Source organism: Grampus griseus, assembly GCF_964374135.1.
Source record: "Grampus griseus genome assembly, chromosome: 14".
Lineage (NCBI taxonomy): Eukaryota > Metazoa > Chordata > Mammalia > Artiodactyla > Delphinidae > Grampus > Grampus griseus.
Window position 1 is genome coordinate 22,889,984 of NC_139008.1, and position 19,730 is coordinate 22,909,713.

General features: G+C 44.1%; 1 protein-coding gene across 1 annotated transcript in view; it reads right to left on the reverse strand.

The window, feature by feature from the left end:
• VPS35L (VPS35 endosomal protein sorting factor like) overlaps positions 1 to 19,730 on the reverse strand; it is a 132,109-nt gene that overhangs the window by 18,918 nt on the left and 93,461 nt on the right. Inside the window, exon 27 of the mRNA XM_082670955.1 lies at positions 5,316 to 5,455. Within this exon, the coding sequence (XP_082527081.1) occupies positions 5,316 to 5,455 (140 nt within the window). The remainder of the gene's footprint in view (positions 1 to 5,315; positions 5,456 to 19,730) is intronic.

Sequence of the window (19,730 nt, forward strand, 5' to 3'; positions counted from 1 at the left end):
TGACTTCCCAGGAGACCTGAGAGGCAGCAAAGACAGCGCCGAGTACACACATCCTGGCTTTGAATTCTGTCTTGGCCACTTACTAGCTGGTGACCCTGGGTGAGTCACCTCACCTCTCTGTGCCAGGGTCTGCTTCTGTGAGCTGAGGATAATAACAGGTTTGTTTGCAGTGAGTATTTGTGAACTGCTGGCTGGCTCACTGTAAAAGGTATGTAAGTGTGTTAAATAAATACTCAAGTCCTTTAGAAAAGGAGCCAGAACACAAGGGGACTGGGAGGAAGGGCAGGAAAGGAAAGAGGGGCACTGGGAGGGCGTGGCGGGGGTGGAGGGCAGGAGACAGATCACCGTGGAGATGCGAGGCCCTGGGTGAGTCTGCAGAGCTCCCTGGCCTTGCTGCAGCCAGCCCCCGCCCATCTTGCCAGCTCGAGACCCTGGTGTCCCTCTAGTCTCTCACCACCTCGCTCGTCACTGCGGCTCTCTTCCAGTCCCTCCAGTGCTGCTGGGTGACCCTTCCCACCTCAAGGCCTTACCCACACTGCTCCCTCTCCCCGGAACACCCTCCCCTCCCCGCCCCCCGCACTTAGGGACCTACTCGTCTTCCTCTGGATGTCGGCTCAGGTAACACATTCTCAGGGAACTTCCCTGACCCACTTCCCTTCAAATCTGAGGCTCTCAGAGGTCCCTGTAGTTCTTTATGACACTTTATACAACTGTAGTTAAGTATTTATTTGCTTATTAGCATCTGTCTCCTTGAGTGGGAGCACACATTTCTCACGTTCACTCTTCCATTCCCAGATCAACAAATATTTGCGGGGTGGACGGAATGAATGAATCTTAGCATCTGGATACCATGTTATGCTGATGGCTGGACTTTTTCTCAAAGATAAGACGGAGAAAAGACATTTCCCTGCTGTGTCCTGGTGATCAGTGCCAGAAAACTGATGGGAAACATTTCCACTGCCTACAAATTTCAACTGAATCAAAATTAGGCGTCTGAAGTGGTAACACTGAACTTGTTCAATTAATTCTACTTTGCTTATCCTACCGAATGTTGTCAAAAGAAATGCATTAGTTCAATAACATGGAGAAGACTGTTCTGCAGTCTACCAGGAGGCTGACTGCTACTAATGCCAAAGAAGAATGCTTCAAAATGCTCCAAAGGTGGTACTGCTTGCTGAGGAGAGAGGGCTGTCCTGGGGGAATGTTTACTTCTGCACTTATAAGTATGAATAGAGTGGGCCACGTATTTTATTTGGTCTAAAATGGCTTCAATTTTTTTCTAAACAAATAAAATGAATCAAAGCTGTCCAAACCCATTCTTTAAAAGTCTTGTGCTCTGGGGGTGGGAATGCAAAATGGTGCAGCCACTACAGAAAACTGTATGCAGGTACCTCAAAGAATTAAAAATGGAACTGCTATATGATCCAGCAATCCCTCCTCTGGGTATTTATCCAAAATCATTGAAATCAGGATCTCAAAGAGATACTAGTGCTCTCATGTTCACTGCAGCACTATCACAACAGCCAAGATATGGAAACAACCTGAATGTTCATTGACAGATAAATGGATAAATAAAATGTGGTATACACATATAATGGAATACTATTCAGCCTTAAAAAAAGAAAGAAAGGAAATGCTATCATAACCTTGGATGAACACTGAGGATATTATGCTGAGTGAAATATGGCAGTCACAAAAAGACAAATACTGTATGATTCCACTTACGTAGGGCATCTAGAATAGTCATGTTCATAGAATCAAAGCGTGGAATTCAAGGGCTGGGAGGAGGAGGAAATGGGGAGTCACTAATCAATGAGCTTAAAGTTTCAGTTAAGCAAGGTGAATAAGCTGTAGGGATCTGCTGTACAATACTGTGCCTTGAGTCAACAAAGCTGTACTGTCCACTTAAAAATATGTTAAGAGGATAGATATGTTAAATGTCCTTACAACAATAAAATTAAATTTAAAAAATAGAATTAAAAAATAAAGCTGTGACATGAAAGGTAAAAATGCGAACCAGGTAGGGCTTCCCTGGTGGTGCAGTGGTTGAGAGTCCGCCTGCCGATGCAGGGGACACGGGTTCGTGCCCCGGTCCGGGAGGATCCCACATGCCGTGGAGCAGCTGGGCCCGTGAGCCATGGCTGCTGGGCCTGCACGTCCGGAGCCTGTGTTCCGCAACAGGAGAGGCCACAGCAGTGAGAGGCCCGCGTACCGCAAAAAAAAAAAAAAAAAAAAAAATGCGAACCAGGTAAAGGTGGGATATGGGCGTCATCTCCTGCTAAACCTACTCACAGCAGGCGGAGCTCGCGTGTGGCCCATCCTCTGGCTTCTGAGCTCGGTTAGCGCCCGGCCTTGGCCCTTCAGGCTCAACATCTCACTGCGCCCCGGAGAGCTGGCCAGTAGTTACTATGCTGCATCCCACAGGAGGGATGTAGGGTTGTTAAGTCTCAACAACCTTGAGCAAATAAAGCTCCCTGCAAACGTTTCAGGCAGACCATGCAGGACAGGCTCTGGGGCAGCACAGACCTCCCAGCTCTGCTGCTCAACAGCTGTGCGACCCCAGGCAAGCCTCTTGGGCTCCAGGTCTCCTCAAGTGGGAAAGGTACAATGACTCCTACCTTGCAAGGCTTGGGGGCATTTTCCTAGAGACTGGATGTTGACGAAGGGAGTTAGCGCTGCACAGGGCACCTAGTAAGAAGTCACGGACTGCGGCTATTCTTCATCTCATCATCTCTAGTAAATCCTGGCAAAAGCCTGAGCACTGATACCAGGAACCAATAAAGTCTGGCAGGGGGGTTCCCCTGAATCCCTAGGGGAACGGTAGGCAACAGAAAAGGATTTAATGGACCCAGAGGCACCCGGGGACCTGGAGAGAGTGCACCTGCCCCCCAGGTAGGGCAGCTGCTCTCCAGCTGAGGTCAACTGGCCAGGCGGGGAATGCGGGCCTCACATGGCTGGACCTGATTTTTCACAAGGAACTAAATTTCTGGGGTTTCCTGTGATCTACCAATTTTTATTTTTATTTATTTATTTATTTATTTTTTCAGTACGCGGGCCTCTCACTGTTGTGGCCTCTCCCGTTGCGGAGCAGAGGCTCCGGACGCGCAGGCTCAGCGGCCACGGCTCATGGGCCCAGCCGCTCCGCGGCATGTGGGATCTTCCCGGACCGGGGCACGAACCCATGTCCCCTGCATTGGCAGGCGGATTCTCAACTACTGCGCCACCAGGGAAGCCCCTACCAATTTTTAAATGTGGGTAATTAGTTCCAAACGTTTTCCATCATGATGTGGCCAACAAGTATGTCTCCGGGCTGGATTCCACCCACTGGTCATCAGTTTGTGACCCCAGGAACCAAGCTTCTGGTTCACAAAGCACTTTCATAGCTATCATTTCAGTCAATCCTCACAGCAGCCCTGCTAGGTGTGCATTTGGATGACATTTTAGAAAGGTGACAGCTGAGGCTCTGAAAGTTACAAAACTTTCTCAAGGCCACAAGGCTATTGAGTCATTGGGTCAGGACCGAACACAAGCTTTTCTTCAAGGCTCCAGTGATTTTTAACACAGAAAACCCCATGTGCAGAAGGAAAACGCATCCCAGTTAATCAATGAACAACGACACTGATCAACTTCCTCATTAGAGACCCTGATTTTGTCACCTGACAAATAACTAGAATATCCAAAAAAGAGAGAAACTGATTATAAAGTACTAAGAAGGAGATCTGAAAACACTGAAAAGCACCAAGCCCGCCTCCTGAATATCCCAGCCCCTCTTCAAAGAACTTGGGATCTGAACTCGGAAACCTCGGAGCAACTCACTTTTTGTTCTCTCAGCTTCACTAAGATATAATTCATACACCCAACAATGCACCACTTAAAATGCACAGTTCATAGGTTGGTTGTATATTCACAGAGTTGTGCGGTCATCACCACCGTCAATTTTAGAACATTTTCATCACCCCAAAAAGGAACCCTGTACCCACGGGAGCTGGGCTGCTTTCATGGCCTGAGTCCAGAGGGACATTTCTTAAAGTGTGGTCCTAGGACCACCTACACCTGACTTGATGAGGGAGCTTTCAAAACTGCTGGTTCAGAGGCCAATCCCATCTACTGAGTGAGACTCTCAGTGGGGAGGCGGGGATGGGACAAAGCAAGACTCTATTTTAAAAAGCATCCCCGATTCCTATGTACATCTGGCTTCATCAGGAGCCGACCCATTTTGTGCCTGGACCTTGTTACAACCTGGTGACGCCTATGCACAACTCAGAGTACTATTTTTAATGCAGAAAATAAAATATGTAAGACTACAAAGGCAATCAATTACGCTAAAATATAGTTGTCAAAATATTTTTTCAATGCATTTGTTATATTGTAATCTATTACTTCTTGGTGAAGTAAGGATGGGCCTAATAACTACTGCACTTTTAAAGGAAGGAACATGTAGACGATCTTCTGAAATAACTTTCACACCTGAAACGTGATATAAACATAGTGTTGATTATTTTCGTGACAAAGTCCCAGCTACTGCAACTGGTACTGTGGCTCTTTGCCTGTGATTCACAATGAAGCAAAAGGCTAAACTTCACTGAGGTTTGTGAAAAAAACAACAACAAAACAAAACAAAACACAAAAACCTTTTTTATCTCATCTAAATTCATGGTTGCCCTGCCAGAAACCCTGGGGTAGGTGGACCCCAGGTTAAGAACCCCAACTAGGGTGAAGGTCCTAATGCTGGATCCTGGGAGTGGCCTTGATTCCTTCCAGCCCAAGCCTGACTTCTCATCTCCTATATTCCACGAGAAACCCCAGCATCTTCCCCTTCGACTTTTACTATCTTGTTGCGGTTTCTGGTACTTGCCATCAAAATAACACCACCATTACCTTTTTAAGTGTTTACTGTGTGCTAAGGCACTGCTCTAACCATATACGTACATTTGCTCACCTAACCATCACAACAACCTAGAGATGTAGATACTCTTATTATTTCCATTTTGTAAATGAGTAAACTGCATCCTGGTAATGTTACATAATCACCTGAAACTCAGAGCTGGAAGGAAGGGGAGCTGGGATTCTACCTTAGGTGTCTTGGTCTGGAGGCCTGAGCCCTCACCACTAAGTGATACCCCCTCGACCATACAGAGAGCCTAGACTATATACCCTGGACACAGAATGAATAGAAAACACATTGAAAAATTCAAACATCTGACTAGAAAACCAATACAGGTATAGACAGAACATCCCTGCACTTTTAGGACTAAGAATGTATGTAAAACAGGTCAAAGAAAGACATCACCTACAGGCCTTCTGGGGAAACGTACCGGAACTATTAATAGAGTAGAAAAGAAATTGCAGAGGAATTCCAGAAGGAACGATTCTGAGGGCCGCATCTTTCCATCAATATTAATCATCTTTGGAACTTCTGGAACGAGGCTTATAGCGGCTTTGAAAAAGGCATCAGCTGCAAGACAGAAGAGAAGTCCGTGTGTGAGAATGTTGAAAACTGCAGGGTCTGCTTTCTTCTTCACACGGCCTGGAAGTCAGGCCACACCGAGGGCTCAAGACAGCTGGCGGGTCCTGGAAGAGGGTTTCTGCACCGTGATCGACTCGTTGGAACGTTCGCTTGAGAGGGTGCTGCCGCCTCCCAGCTCTCCTCTTCCCCCCCTTCCTCCTTTGAGCGATTTGGCTCAGAGAACCTCAAACTGACTTCAGATAATACGTGAAAAAAGCACGTGGCAAATTGTTACAGAGGGCATAGAAGTCACAGTTGCCTGTACTGAAGGCTTCACCTGAACTGGTTCAGTGAACCATCCGGTTCACCACAGGAGGAAAGTGCTGTCCGCAGCCCACTTCACAGGTGGGAAATGAGGTGTGGAACGAGACGTGCCCGGTCCTACCACAGGGCCTGTGTATGCGGGAGGGTCCAGCCGTGGTGGTGGAGCCCAGGCTCAAGCTCTGGTTTGTCTGAATATACTCTAACGCACACTGTATTTGTTAAAGAAATAACAATGGAAATGCCTGAAGGAATGTGTGTGCGCGCACACGCACGCGCACACGCACACACACGCACGCACGCGCACACGCACACACACACGCACACACGCACACACACGCACACACACACGCACACACACATGCACACACGCACACACACACATGCACACACACACGCACGCACACACACACACACACGCACACACACGGCTTTAAAGACTTCTGATTAGGTGACAGTTCCGGAGAATCATTTGGAAAATGAAGACACTTTAAGAACTATGAAACAGACTATAAAACAAGAAGACCTCCAAGGGTGAGAGGGAGGAAAGAAGGGGAAGAGGGAGAGGGGAGGGATGGAGAGGAAGGGGGAGGCGAGAGAGAGGGAGTAACAGGAGGACACAGCCGGTGGGGGGAGGAACTAGTGTGTTGGTGGGAGCGTAGATGGAGAGGTCTTTCTAGAACTGCCTAAGTACTAACCATGAGAAAGAGCCTCAGAACAGACAGAACACTGACCTGACAAACAAAATTTTAAACTACCCGACAAGATCAAACGTTTACATGGTTCAAATACACTTCCACTCCGCAACGGCTTGCAGTGATGCACACAGAACAGTGCTCTGGTCTGCAGCACCCCGAGTTAAAACCAGAAGCCCCTCCAGCACAGCAGAGGAGCAGATGCAACAACAAACGCCCACGGCCGGAAACAGAGGCCGGCCCTTAACGAGAAGAGTCTGCGACTGAAGCTGGAGAGTGGGGTAGTGAGTGACTTCTCTTCCTTCTTCAAAAGAAAAAACCACAGTATGGAAAGACACTGATATCAGGGTTTACTACGTAAAGTTACCTCTGCCCCAGGAGCTTCTCTCCCAGGACCCCGAACTCACCCATACCGCATTCACCTAAGCACAGTTATTAAGCTCCAGCTGTGAACTGGCGCTCTCCCGGGCGCTGTGGGCATGCGTGGGAAAACAGAGGCGGCAAGAGTTGACGACGTAAGTGTGGTGATGAGCCCAACGTGATCACACTAATTAACACCTATCTACTGGGAGCCTGTCGTATGCTCTGCTCTAAGGGGGACACAAAGCAGCTGATCCTGTCTTGATATAGGGGCTCTGGTAGATAAACCTCCCAGAGAGAGTCAGAAGCTGCAGGGTCTTCTGTCTTGGCCTACAGACAGTAGTAAATGGCACTATTCATGGAAACCAGAGGAACTCCTAGGCCCTATCTTAAGGTAATTAACATTCTCAGTCCTCAAGCAGTCCTATGGCGAAGGTACAATTATTTCCATGCCCGGATGATGAACAAAGCTCAAAAGCTGAGTGGCCAGGTGAGAGTAGCCCAGGGATGGTGAAAGACTGAGCTGAGCAGAGTTTAAAGGCCATCACCAGCACTGAGCAACACAGTCAGATGTGTGTTTGTTAAAAGAAACACAAGTCTACAAATGACAGATATGATAAGGGGTTTATAACCAGAATACACAGACATTCTACAACAATGGAAAAAACAAGTAACCTGACTAAAGGTTACCCTGAATAGACATTTCTTCACAGAAAATACACAAATGGACATCAAGCACATGGAAAGATGCTCAACATCATTCATGAGAGAAATGCAAATCAAAACCACCAGGAGAGGGACTTCCCTGGTGGCGCAGTGGTTAAGAATCCACCAGCCAATGCAGGGGACACGGGTTCCAGCCCTGGTCTGGGAAGATCCCACAGGCCGCGGAGCAACTAAACCCATGCGCCACAACTACTGAGCTCTCATGCCACAAGTACTGAAGCCCACACACCTAGAGCCTGTGCTCTGCAACAAGAGAAGCCACCGCAATGAGAAGCCCGCGCACCACAACAAAGAGTAGCCCCCGCTCGCCACAACTAGAGAAAGCCCGCACGCAGCAACGAAGACCCAACGCAGCCAAAAATAAATAAAACAAATAAATTTATTAAAAAAGAAAAACCACCATGAGATATCATCTCACACCCATGAGCATGGCCACTATGAAAAAAAAAAGTAAATAACAAGTATTGGCAAAGATGTAAAGAAACTGGAATCTCTGTGTCCTGCTGGTGGGAATCTAAACTGGTGCAGTGGCTGTGGAAAATAGCTTGGTGGTTCCTCAGTTAAACATAGAATTACCATCTGCCAGCGATTCCACTTCTAGGTGTATACAGCAAAGCAATGAAAGCAGGGACTCAAACAGATGCTTGTACACGAATGCTCACAGCAGCATTATTCACAAGAGCCAAAAGGTGGAAACCACCCAAGTGTCCATCAAAGAACAGATAAGCAAAACATGGTACATACACACGAAGGAGTATTACTCAGCCTTAAAAAGGAAGGAAATGCTGACATGTGCGATAAATATGAACGAACCTTGAAAACGTTATGCTAAATGAAATAGGTCAGACAAAAGGACAAACACTGTCTAACTCCACTGGTATGAGGTAGTCAGAGTGGTCAAATTCAGAGAGATAAAGTAGAATGGGAAGGCGGGAACAGAGGTATTATTTAATGGGTACAGAGTTTCATTCTCTTTGGGATGATGAAAAAGTTCTGGAAATGGATGGTGGTGACGGCTGCACAGCACTGTGAATGTACTTAAAGCCACTAAAGTGTACACTCACAAATGGTTACCATGGTAAACTTTATGTTGTGTGAGCTTAACCACAATGCGAAAATAAGAAACTGAGCTGAGCCTACCCTTGACCTCACCCCCTAGAGCACAGGCAGGCCTGGACTCCACCAGGTCCGGTGTCTTCCTCCTGGCTCTATAGGCACTGCTTGCCGGTGAAGACATTAAGTCCATCATCAAACAAAGTGAAGAGCCTTTCTCGGCGGAAATTAAAATTCTGCTCAGAACAACCTGAAAGACCATTGATGTGTTCTATTTATGTGTTTGTTACCAAGTGGCCCTGAGAAAGGTGCCTGTTATTATGGCTCATTAAAGAGGGACCCACTTTGTGCCGGGTGCCCTACTCCTCCCAGCCACCCTGCTCAGTTCCCACTCCAAAGGAGGGAGTGAAAAGAAACAGTTATTTAAGCGTTGAGGCAGGAAATGTTTCAAAGCAGATTTTTATTTCTATCCTCGGAAGACTTGCCCCATATATAAAATCTTGTCTGGGAGACCTTTCAATTTTGTCTTAGTAATTAGAACTCAAATCCTACTGTGTATGAAAACAGTTTTTCCTCATAGAGTTCAGAATAATCATGCCAATATCATATAACATTTTTTAAAAATTGAAGTTGGTTTATAACACTGTATGTTTCACGTGTACAACATTTTATTTCTATTTCTATATACCCTACAGCACATAACACTTTATTTGTGGCTATTAAAAGCCACAGAAGACAATTACAGATAAAATGGGTTACATTGTTTTTTCTAAAAAAGATTTCTAGAAAAAGGAGAAATCAGATTCCAATTCATAAAGACTATTATCCTTGTTCCACTGGGGGAAGGAAAAAGCATGTATCAATCTATGCACTGGCTTCCCCATGCTATGCATTCCTCCATCTGAATCTTCTGAGGTTTCAAGGAACGGCTAGATTTACTTTCCATATTCCATCTTAAAAAAAAATAAAACAAACAAAAACCCCACTCAAGCCTGGCTGACCTCACCCCAGAGTTCGTTCTGTTTAAGATCCTTTTTCTTGGGGTGCTGACGGCTCTGCAGAGAGGCATTCTGCTGCTGTTCTCTGCACAGTGATCAACACGTCCTTCAGTGCTTCTGGGCACTGGGTGGAAGACAGACAGCCACAGTAAGAGGGACTGGGCTACTACTGGAGATGGTGTTTTCCAAAATAGCTTGAGCATAACAATCATGGAGATCCTGTGAAAACAGATTCCCAGGCCCCCAAACATTGCTGATGGGAATGGAACATGGTAAAGCCACTTCGCAAACTAATTTGGCAGTTCCTCCAACTCTACATGCGTGTGGCATGTATGCGTACATACACGCGACAATGTGGACGAGCCTTGAAATCACTATGCTAAATGAGTGCAGCCAGTCATAAAAGATCTGCATTGTAAGATTCCATTTATGTGAAATGACTGGAATGGGCAAATCCATCAAACCAAACGGAGATTGGTGGCTGGGGGAAGCCTGTGGGAGGGGGAACGGGGTGTGACTGCCTAATGGATTCGGGGTTTTCTTTTGGGGAGGTGGAAATATTCTGTAATTAGTGACGATGATCACACAACTCTGAATATACTAAAAACCACTGAACTGTACTCTTTAAAAGGAGGGATTTTATGATACATGAATCATGTCTCAATAAAGCTGTTATTTAAAAAATATATATGGGTTCCCAGGCCCCACCTTAAATGTATTAAACCAGACTATCCATGATAGAGACTCAGGAATCTAACTTTAAAAAAATATTTACCTTTGAATAGGCAACAGAGTCACATGATTTTAAATTCCAAAGGTAACACTCCTTCTCACTCCGGTCCCTGGCCATCCAGTTTCCCTTCCCAGAGGCAAAGAGGATTACCTGCTGCTTGGGTATGCTTCTAAGCGTACAGGAACAAATACATTTTCCCTTTCTTGGCTTCTCTTTCTGCAGAGTTAATATATGGTAGACACCATTTTGCAACTCCTCCCCAACCACTCAACAACATGTCTTGGAGATTAATCTATCATGCATATAAAGTACAACTTCATTCTCTTTTATAGCTACAAAGTGGAATCTGGCCCATTTCCTTTTTTCTTCCAATTTTTTTTAAGAGGTAAAAGGCATATAACATAAAATTTACCATCTTAATCAACTGATCCATTTTTTTTTTTAAACAAGCCTCTCCGGTGAATTTTATGATTCAACAGGTTTGAGAAAAATTGTTCTAAATCCTTCAGCTAAATGCAGAATATGACTTTCCAACAGCAAATGGCACACTCTGAAAGGTTTAATCTGGAGACATTCAGCAAGAAGCCAACAGAGGTAGTCAGTAATAATGAAATTCAGCCAGGACAGGCTGCCATCATTTCACATATACAGTGAGTAAGGGCCAGGGAGGCCTGTTAGACAATTATCACAGCACTTTAGATAATTTTCTGTCAGAGATTTCAGGTTTTCCTGTTCCCCAATCTGGGCAGTTTCAAAGGGTCTGCAGAACATGAAAGGAGGATGATATTCTAGAAACCTCAGGACATGAAGAAATCAAACACACCCAAAACACAAAGCCACTAAAACTACAGAATGGTCACCAAGATATATGTCACTAGCAAACCCTGGGAGAGAATGAAAATAAGGGATCAGTTGAAGGTACTAAGTAAACTAGGTATGTTGGGATTATCGGGATTACCCATGCTGCCTAGCTACTGTAAACAACTGGGCCAACGGTTCTCCTTAGATGAAGGTATTTTGTATCAACTCAGCTCGATTGGAGAAAAACGGCAAACAACCCGACCATAAGAGACCAGTTAAAGAAATTATTGTACTGCCACACCATAGAAGTGATATAGCTAATAAAGAAAATAAGGTACGTTGGTATGTTTTGATGTATAATACAGATTATCTATGATATATTAAGTACAAAATGTTATACAGCTGCATACAGTATGATCCTATTTTTACAAGAAAAAAATATATATATATTTAGGTAGATGCATAAAGAAAGGGAGGCAACATAATGCCAAACTATTAAGCGTGTTACAGAGTGGTAGCTGAGAGTGAAGGAAACCAGGTTCTTTCATGTACTGCTAGGTTACTATTTTGGAATTTTTATTTATAAATTTCCCCAAATAATTTTTCTTTAGCAAAGTCAATACAAGTTTATTCTAAAATTTTCAATCACAGAAATGTACAAAACAGAAAGGGTAGTGGGAGACATAGGCAGGATGGTCAAAGGGCGTTTCTGAGGAGTAGCCCCTTCCTTCTTTACCAGAGCAGGGAAGGGGGGAATGAGACTGGGGAAGGGCTACTGTGGACTGTGGCACTCCTGCTGCCCTCAGGGATGCCCACCCTCCTCATGTACATAAAGCGAGGCACTAAGCTGAGGGGGGCACACATCTTCCAGGGCCCCAGGGACTGCACTGCAACCCACAGACAATGTGCCAGGAAGGTTCCTCTCTGATTATCTGCTCTACAAATGGAGTCACACATAGCTCTCTAGACAGCTTCACTTGCATGGAACCTTCTTCTCAAGGCTTTAAAAGGTTTTGTTCACCCTGTGCTCTGAGGTCTCTTCCCAGCTCCCGTAGAAAACTGAGGGGCCAGCGGCCTCCCACACACATGCCCCCACCTGAGGAGCCCCACTGCTGTCTGTTGTGCGCTGAAGCTCTGCATATGTCTCTGAACAACAGGGTTCCATGTTCTAAGAGACAAAAATATCAGTTAATTGGACAACTGTCAGTTTCAAAATGCTCAGAATTAAGATGCCGGTTGCTCACTGTCTGTAGGAGCAAAAAACTAGAAAGAGTCCAAATATTTTTCAATAAGAGTTTGGGGAAAAAATGGGGGGGGGATGGTTGGGGAAATAATTTATACCCCATCCCCTCGCCAAAAAAAAGAAATAGGGTACTGAATAGTCATTACAAAGAACAGAGTGGCAGGAAGGGGGTAGGAGGAGAGAGGCCAAGATAAGCAAAAAAAAGCAAATTGAAAAACACTAGGGAAGACACATTCCCGTTTCTGAGGTGGGGGGCAGTGCGTATTTATATAAGAATATAGACAGATGGGTAGGACAGAAGAGCAGAGGAAAGAGGCAGACAGCATATGAGAATGGAAGCGTATTTTTTCATGTATACATAGAAGAAAAAAATCAAGAGAAATATACTAACTGAACAGTGGATACTTTTTAGAGGTGAGGAGACAGAGTGGATTACTGGTGACTTTACTTGGAGGCTTTTTATTTAAGATCTACATTTCTGTATTGTTAGAATTTTTTTCAAATGAGCATGAAATATTAAAATAAAAATCATTAAGATTTAAATGCGCTCCATACATGATAAAACTCAGATTTAACTGTGATCTCTGAGAGTAAGTTCATCCTTCTGTGTCCTTGGCATTTGTTGATATAGAAGATGATTCAGTACATGAATCATAAGAGACGGTCAAGAAGTGATAACCCAGACCACCTTCAGAGGTAGCGTTTTATTTTTTAAATAACGCATTAGGTCAGTGCTAATGGAAACCTTTACTACTTGTCAGTCATAAACTCCCAGGCTAAACAAGACCTCACAGTAACCCACTCCACCCCATTCCCAGAACTTCAGTCATCATATGTCCTCCTGGACAACTCAGAAGGACAACTGTCCTAATCCAGGGAACTCCAGGAAAGGAAACATCACATTTCTTAAAACAAAATGTCATGAGTGGTTGAAAGACTCCCGTCCCTTGAATATACCTTATTAAAGCAGGGTTCAGGCTACGAGTACTATTCATTCTCTCAAGTTCTATCAACCCCATTGCTAAACATCTTCACCAGTTTTCAACATTTTCCATTAGGTTTGGATTCTATATCTATATAGCGGAAACTACTGTATAAAATGCAACATCAGGGCATAGCCTACTCTCTCAAACTTTGTGTTGTGGATTAAATGTTTACCCCCCCCCCACCAATTCATAGGTTAAAATCCTAAACCCCAATGTGATGGTATTAGGAGGTGGGGTCTTTGGCAGGTGATTAGGTCATGAGGGTATAGCCCTCTTGAATAGATTAGTGCCCTTATAAAAGGGACCCCAGAGAGCTCCTTATCCCTTCTGCCATGTAAGGACATAGCAAGAAGACAGTCTGTGAACTAGAAGTCTTCACCAGACACTGAATCCGCCAGTAGCTTGATCTTGGACTTCCAGCCTTTAGAACTGTGAGCAACAAATGTCTGTTGATTAAGCCACCCAGTCTATGGTATTTTTGTTATGGCAGCCCAAAGAGACTGAGGCAGTCTGCCATGAAGATGTGCTGTCACCAAGTGATAGGGGTGTCTTTGGGTAAAGCCTCCTAGTCTAAATGGCCAAGTTATTATCCATAAGCAAGTTAGCATAGAGACTCAATACTCTTTACTACCAAAACTGTGTTTTTATAACAGAGCCTGTTATTATAGGAATTAAGTTTGAGGATTTAAGGACCACTATTTTGGTGATTTGTGTATAGAGCAAGATTTAAAGAAATATGAATGCCTAGGGACAATTAAATACCTCATTCATTAAGCTGTCATCGATAACAATTAAGCATTAATCTAACCTCGATTCTGCCACCTGATTTATGCAGAATGTCGACAGTTAATGTGGAAAGTCCACTCAGACATACAGACGACTTCTCAGTTTCAGCAGCACCATAAGAGGTGCCTGTACGCTCTCCCTCTTTTATCTCTGATCAGCAAGGCCTCTCTCTGAGCCAAGCATGCTCAGCCCACGTGTCACCTGACTCAAATCTCTGGGATATTGCAGGGATGACACACCTTCCTGCCATCCCTGCAGTAGCTCACAGGAGGTTGTGAAGTTCTTCTGTGGATATTAAGCTTAGATTTCCCTAAGCAGAAAGGATTAGGCATTCCTTATCTTAATTCTGATTGCCTCCTAAATAAGTTTATCTAATGTTCAATCTATAATAACTGGTCTCTAGCAACCACACACACCGAGGGTTAGAAATAAAACACTGGATTATCGTTTAGAGGAACTAAGCTAACTACAGAGAAGCACAGCGGTGGAGAGAGCACTTGAAGTCATTTATGAGCTAGATGCTCCTGGGCAAGTCATGTCACACGTCTGAGCTTCAGTTTCCTCCTCTGTAACAAGAAGATCAGCCACCCAGCAAATAACATGTACTGAATAAAACTAAACTCCTTTGCCAGGAATTCAGTTCTCTCAACAATTAGTCCCAAACAACCTTCCTAACTTGATCTTCCACTCATTCCTTCCAGATGCACCATTTTTCCAGCCTCTAGGCCTTTACTCTTGCCGTTGCTTAGGCTAGAATGCCCTCTGCCTCACTTCAGCATATATAGATCCCCTTTACCTTCCACACTTTTCAATTCCATCTCTCTTAAGAAGCTTTTTTTTCTTCCTCTTCCAAGCCAAGGGTCATTTCTCTCTTCTTTAAAATTCCCTGGTACATTTTATGAACATCTTGCATGACATTTATCATGTGCTGCTTTGAATCACTGTAAACAGATCCACTCCCCCTTGCTAGCAGGAAGTCTCTGTAAGTGCATTCCTGTTTCGGCACAATGCTCGGCACAGTGGCTTGCATGTAAAAACTGCCCAAGAACTGCTGGTAGGAGGAAGCAAATCGTAGGCGTTTACAATCATAAGGAGTTGAGTAAACTTAAGGGGGAGACTCACCCCTGCTCCTTTTCTGTGGGTTCTCCATCCCTGCCCTTACCTCCCCTAAGGTGGATGGATCATGCGTGTTCAGACATGAACATGGGCAACAAGCTTCATGCCATCTGCCCACCTGTGAACTGTTACAGCAAAATTAACCTATTGGGTTGGCCAAAAGGTTCATGTGGCTTTTTCCATAAGATGGCTCTAGTAGCGCTTACTTGTCTTTAACTTCATTTGAAACAATTTTTTTAGATTGTATTGTGACAGCTTTCATATCAGCTTGCATTTTAAAAAAACCTTATCAAAACTGGTAAATTTTTATGTAGCCATTTTAATACTGAAGATGGAAGAAAAAAAGCAATATTTTTGGCATATTATGCTTTATTATTTCAAGAAAGGTAAAAACGCAACTGCAACGCAAAAAAAGATTTGTGCAGTGTATGGAGAAGGTGCTGTGACTGATCGAACGTGTCGAAAGTGGTTTGCAAAGTTTCGTACTGGAGATTTCTCACTGGACGATGCTCCACGGTCAGGTAGACCAGTTGAAGTTGACAGCGATCAAATCAAGACATTAATTGAGAACAATCAACGTTATACTACGTGGGAGATAGCCGACATACTCAAAATATCCAAATCAAGCACTGAAAGTCATTTGCACCAGCTTGGTTACGTGAATCGCTTTGATATTTGGCTTCCACATAAGTTAAGCAAAGAAAACCTTCTTAACCGTATTTCCACATGCAATTCTCTACTTAAATGTTACAAAAACATTCCGTTTTTAAAACAAACTGCGATGGGCGATGAAAAGTGGATACTGTACAACAATGTGGAACGGAAGACATCGTGGGGCAAGTGAAATGAACCACCACCAAGCACACCAAAGGCCTGTCTTTGTCCAAAGAAGGTGATGTTGTTTATACAGTGGGATTAGACGGGAGTCCTCTCTTATGAGCTCCTTCTGGAAAACCAAATGATTAATTCCAACAAGTACTGCTCCCAATTAGACCAACTGAAAGCAGCACACAACGAAAAGCATCCGGAATTAGTCAACAGAAAACGCATAATCTTCCATCAGGATAACGTAACACCGCATGTTTCTTTGATGACCAGGCAAAAACTGTTACAGCTGGGCTGGGAAGTTCTGATTCATCCGCCGTATTCACCAGACACTGCACCTTCGGATTTCCATTTATTTCGGTCTTTACAAAATTCTCTTAATGGAAAAAATTTCAATTCCCTGGAAGACTGTAAAAGGCACCTGGAAGAGTTCTTTGCTCAAAAAGATAAAAAGTTTTGGGAAGATGGAATTACGAAGTTGCCTGAATGATGGCAGAAGGTAGTGAAACAAAACAGTGAATACATTGTTCAATAAAGTTCTTGGTAAAAATGAAAAATGTGTCTTTTATTTTTACTTTAAAAACCGAAGGAACTTTTTGGCCAATCCAATACTTTGCCATAATCACCAGAGAGGCCTCATGGTTTGAGAAAACAGTCACATCAATCACATTCTTCAGAAGATGGTTTGTCAACAGAACAAGTAAATATGACCTTAAGCATAAACCCCAAAGCCTTGGTAAGTGGATAGAGACCATTTTTCTCCATCACAAGCTGCTCCTTACTCTCCAAAAGGAGGAAATACAAAATTATTTTTCTCCTCCATTCTACTGCCCTGGCCTCCTCCATCAGCAGTTACAGTTCACAGTAGCCAGTGGACTTCATAATCGCAGGCTTTAGCCTTTCTTCTGGGCGTCCCCGTGTTCCTCACAAATCAAACCAGCACTACAGCTCCAGTTAACGTGTCTATGAGCCTCGGCATATATTTGAACCTACCTTGTTTCCTGTTTTCTATAAATAGGAAAATCAATTATTTAAAACCTACCAAGAGGACTTTGATGAGACTCTTCTGAACACTTAGGTTGCTTAGGAGTTAGGTCCCTACCATGAAAGGTTTGGTGCCATTTTACATTCATCAATATTATAAAGAGTTATCAACCATTATTATCATGTGGTACCATTCATTCTTTAAACATTTATTGAGCACCCATGCGTCAGGCAATGTGCCAGGAGACAGGCACAGCACAGTGACTAAGACAGATGAGACCTCATGGAGCTGACACTCTTCAGGGGAGAGAAGCAGACAATTCTTTACACATTTACTTGTTAAACAACAATGGTGATATGTACAATGAAGGAAAAGTGCATAGTGTGAGGATAAGACGTCTTACAGGAGAAGCTGACTTAACTTTTGTTTGGGGCTTTTACTTAAGACATGGCTTGTGAGCACAGCTCTCCAAGATGAAGATGCAAAAAATAAGTAAAAGAAAGTACATTTTTAAAAGGGGGGAACCACGGGTGGAAAGCGGTTGGGGGGTGGTGGTGGGATGAACTGGGAGACTGGGATTGACGTGTATACACTGATGTGTATAAAATGGATGACTATAAGAACCTGCTGTATAAAAAAATTTAATTTAATTTTAAAAAGGGGGGGAAATAGGTAGAATCTAAAAAACAAAACAAATGAGCAAACATAAAAGAGAAAGAGTTCAAATCAAACATAAAAGAGAAACAGGTGGGCTTCCCTGGTGGCGCAGTGGTTGAGAGTCCGCCTGCCGATGCAGGGGACACGGGTTCGCGCCCCGGTCCAGGAAGATCCCACGTGCCGCGGAGCAGCTGGGCCCGTGAGCCATGGCCGCTGAGCCTGCGCATCCGGAGCGTGTGCTCCGCAATGGGAGAGGCCACAACAGTGAGAGGCCCATGTACCGCAAAAAAAAAAAACCAAACAAACTCCTAGAAAAATAGGTCAGATTTGTGGTTACCAGAGGTGAGGGACAGGGGGAGGAGAAATTGGATGAAGGCAGTCAAAAGGAGTAAACTTCCACTTATAAGATAACTAAGTACCAGGGATGTAATGTACAACATGATAAATATAATGAACACTGCTGTATGTTATACATGAAAGTTGAGAGTAAATTGTAAGAGTTCTCATCACAAGGAAAAGGTACTTCTTAAAATTTCTTTAACTTCGTACCTATATGAGATGATGGACGTTCACTAAACTTATTGTGATAATCAGTTCACGCTGTATGTAAGTCAAATCATTATGCTGTACAGTTTAAACTTATACAGCACTGTATGTCATATCTCAGTAAAACTGGAAGAAGAAAAATTTTTCAAATAAAAGGAGGGGAAAGAATTCTGTAGGAGGGAAAAGCACTATTATTAATGATAAGAACAAAAACCGTTCTTTTTACCACTATTTTGCTTTAATTGTTCTCACTATTGTTTCACCTTCGGAGGAACTGCAGATCTGTTATTTTCAGGATAATTCAGCAGGTTTATCTTGAACTGAAGATCAGCTTTCCTGCAGATTTTCCAAGGTTCTGCGTATGAGAATTGGCTTTCAGAACTCTGAGACTGCAGAGCTGCACTGTCTACAGTTAGCTCCTAAACTCCAAGGCATACTTTCACCTTTTGAGAGACGGTTATACTAAGTTAATATTTACTGAGTCGCTACTGTGTGCCAGTGGGCCGAGTGCTCCAAGTATGTTATCTCATTTAATCCACCACAGATAGGACCATTGCCATCATCTCCACCTTAGAGATGGAAAAACTGAGGCACCATATGGCCAATTTGTCCAAGGGCATCCAACTCACAAGTAGCAGAATCGGAATTGGGACCACTGCATTCAGAAGACTTGAAACTTACCATTCATTAGGGCCTTATCCCTAACACGTCATGTAATCTCACACGTCCATGCCTTTGCTCAGGCCGTCTCCTCTACCTGGAAGGCCAACTATTCCTTCTCCCATTCCCCATAGCCCTTTCCTGATAAACAAATGCTCTTCTTTCAAGACCCACCTTTAACATTACTTCCATTGTAAAACATCCTCCTTTCTGAGGTTAGAAACTGTAAAGATAAAGGAACCAAGATAAAAATAAAGGGGAAAGAATCTGCTCTTGCTGTGACCTGGTGGTAACCTTCCAGAAAGAACCACTGACAAACAAGGGCAAGGAGCTATCCAGTGACAGTGAACAGGCATCTCTGGGCCACATCTAGGTCAGAAGCACTTGATCAAACAACTGATTTGCAAGTCCTTCATTTCTCCTAAATATCTGGGGCAATGGGTGACCCCAGACCAAATCCCCGCATGATCCAGTCTACATGCTGAACCAGTGTGTCCAAAGGACCAGAACCGGGCCTCCCCATAATAAGCCTTCGTCAGCATTCCACGGTGGCCTGGTTGAGAGTTCAATGGGAGTTTACTTGTTGGGCTGAGTCAGCCCTGGCAAAGCCACAGCCTGATAAAGAAGATACAGCCAAGGCTGGATCAAGGGAGGCTAGAAAATGAATAGCGGGAGGGCTTCCCTGGTGGCGCAGTGGTTGAGAATCTGCCTGCTAGTGCAGGGGACACGGGTTCGAGCCCTGGTCTGGGAGGATCCCATATGGCGCGGAGCAACTGGGCCCGTGAGCCACAAC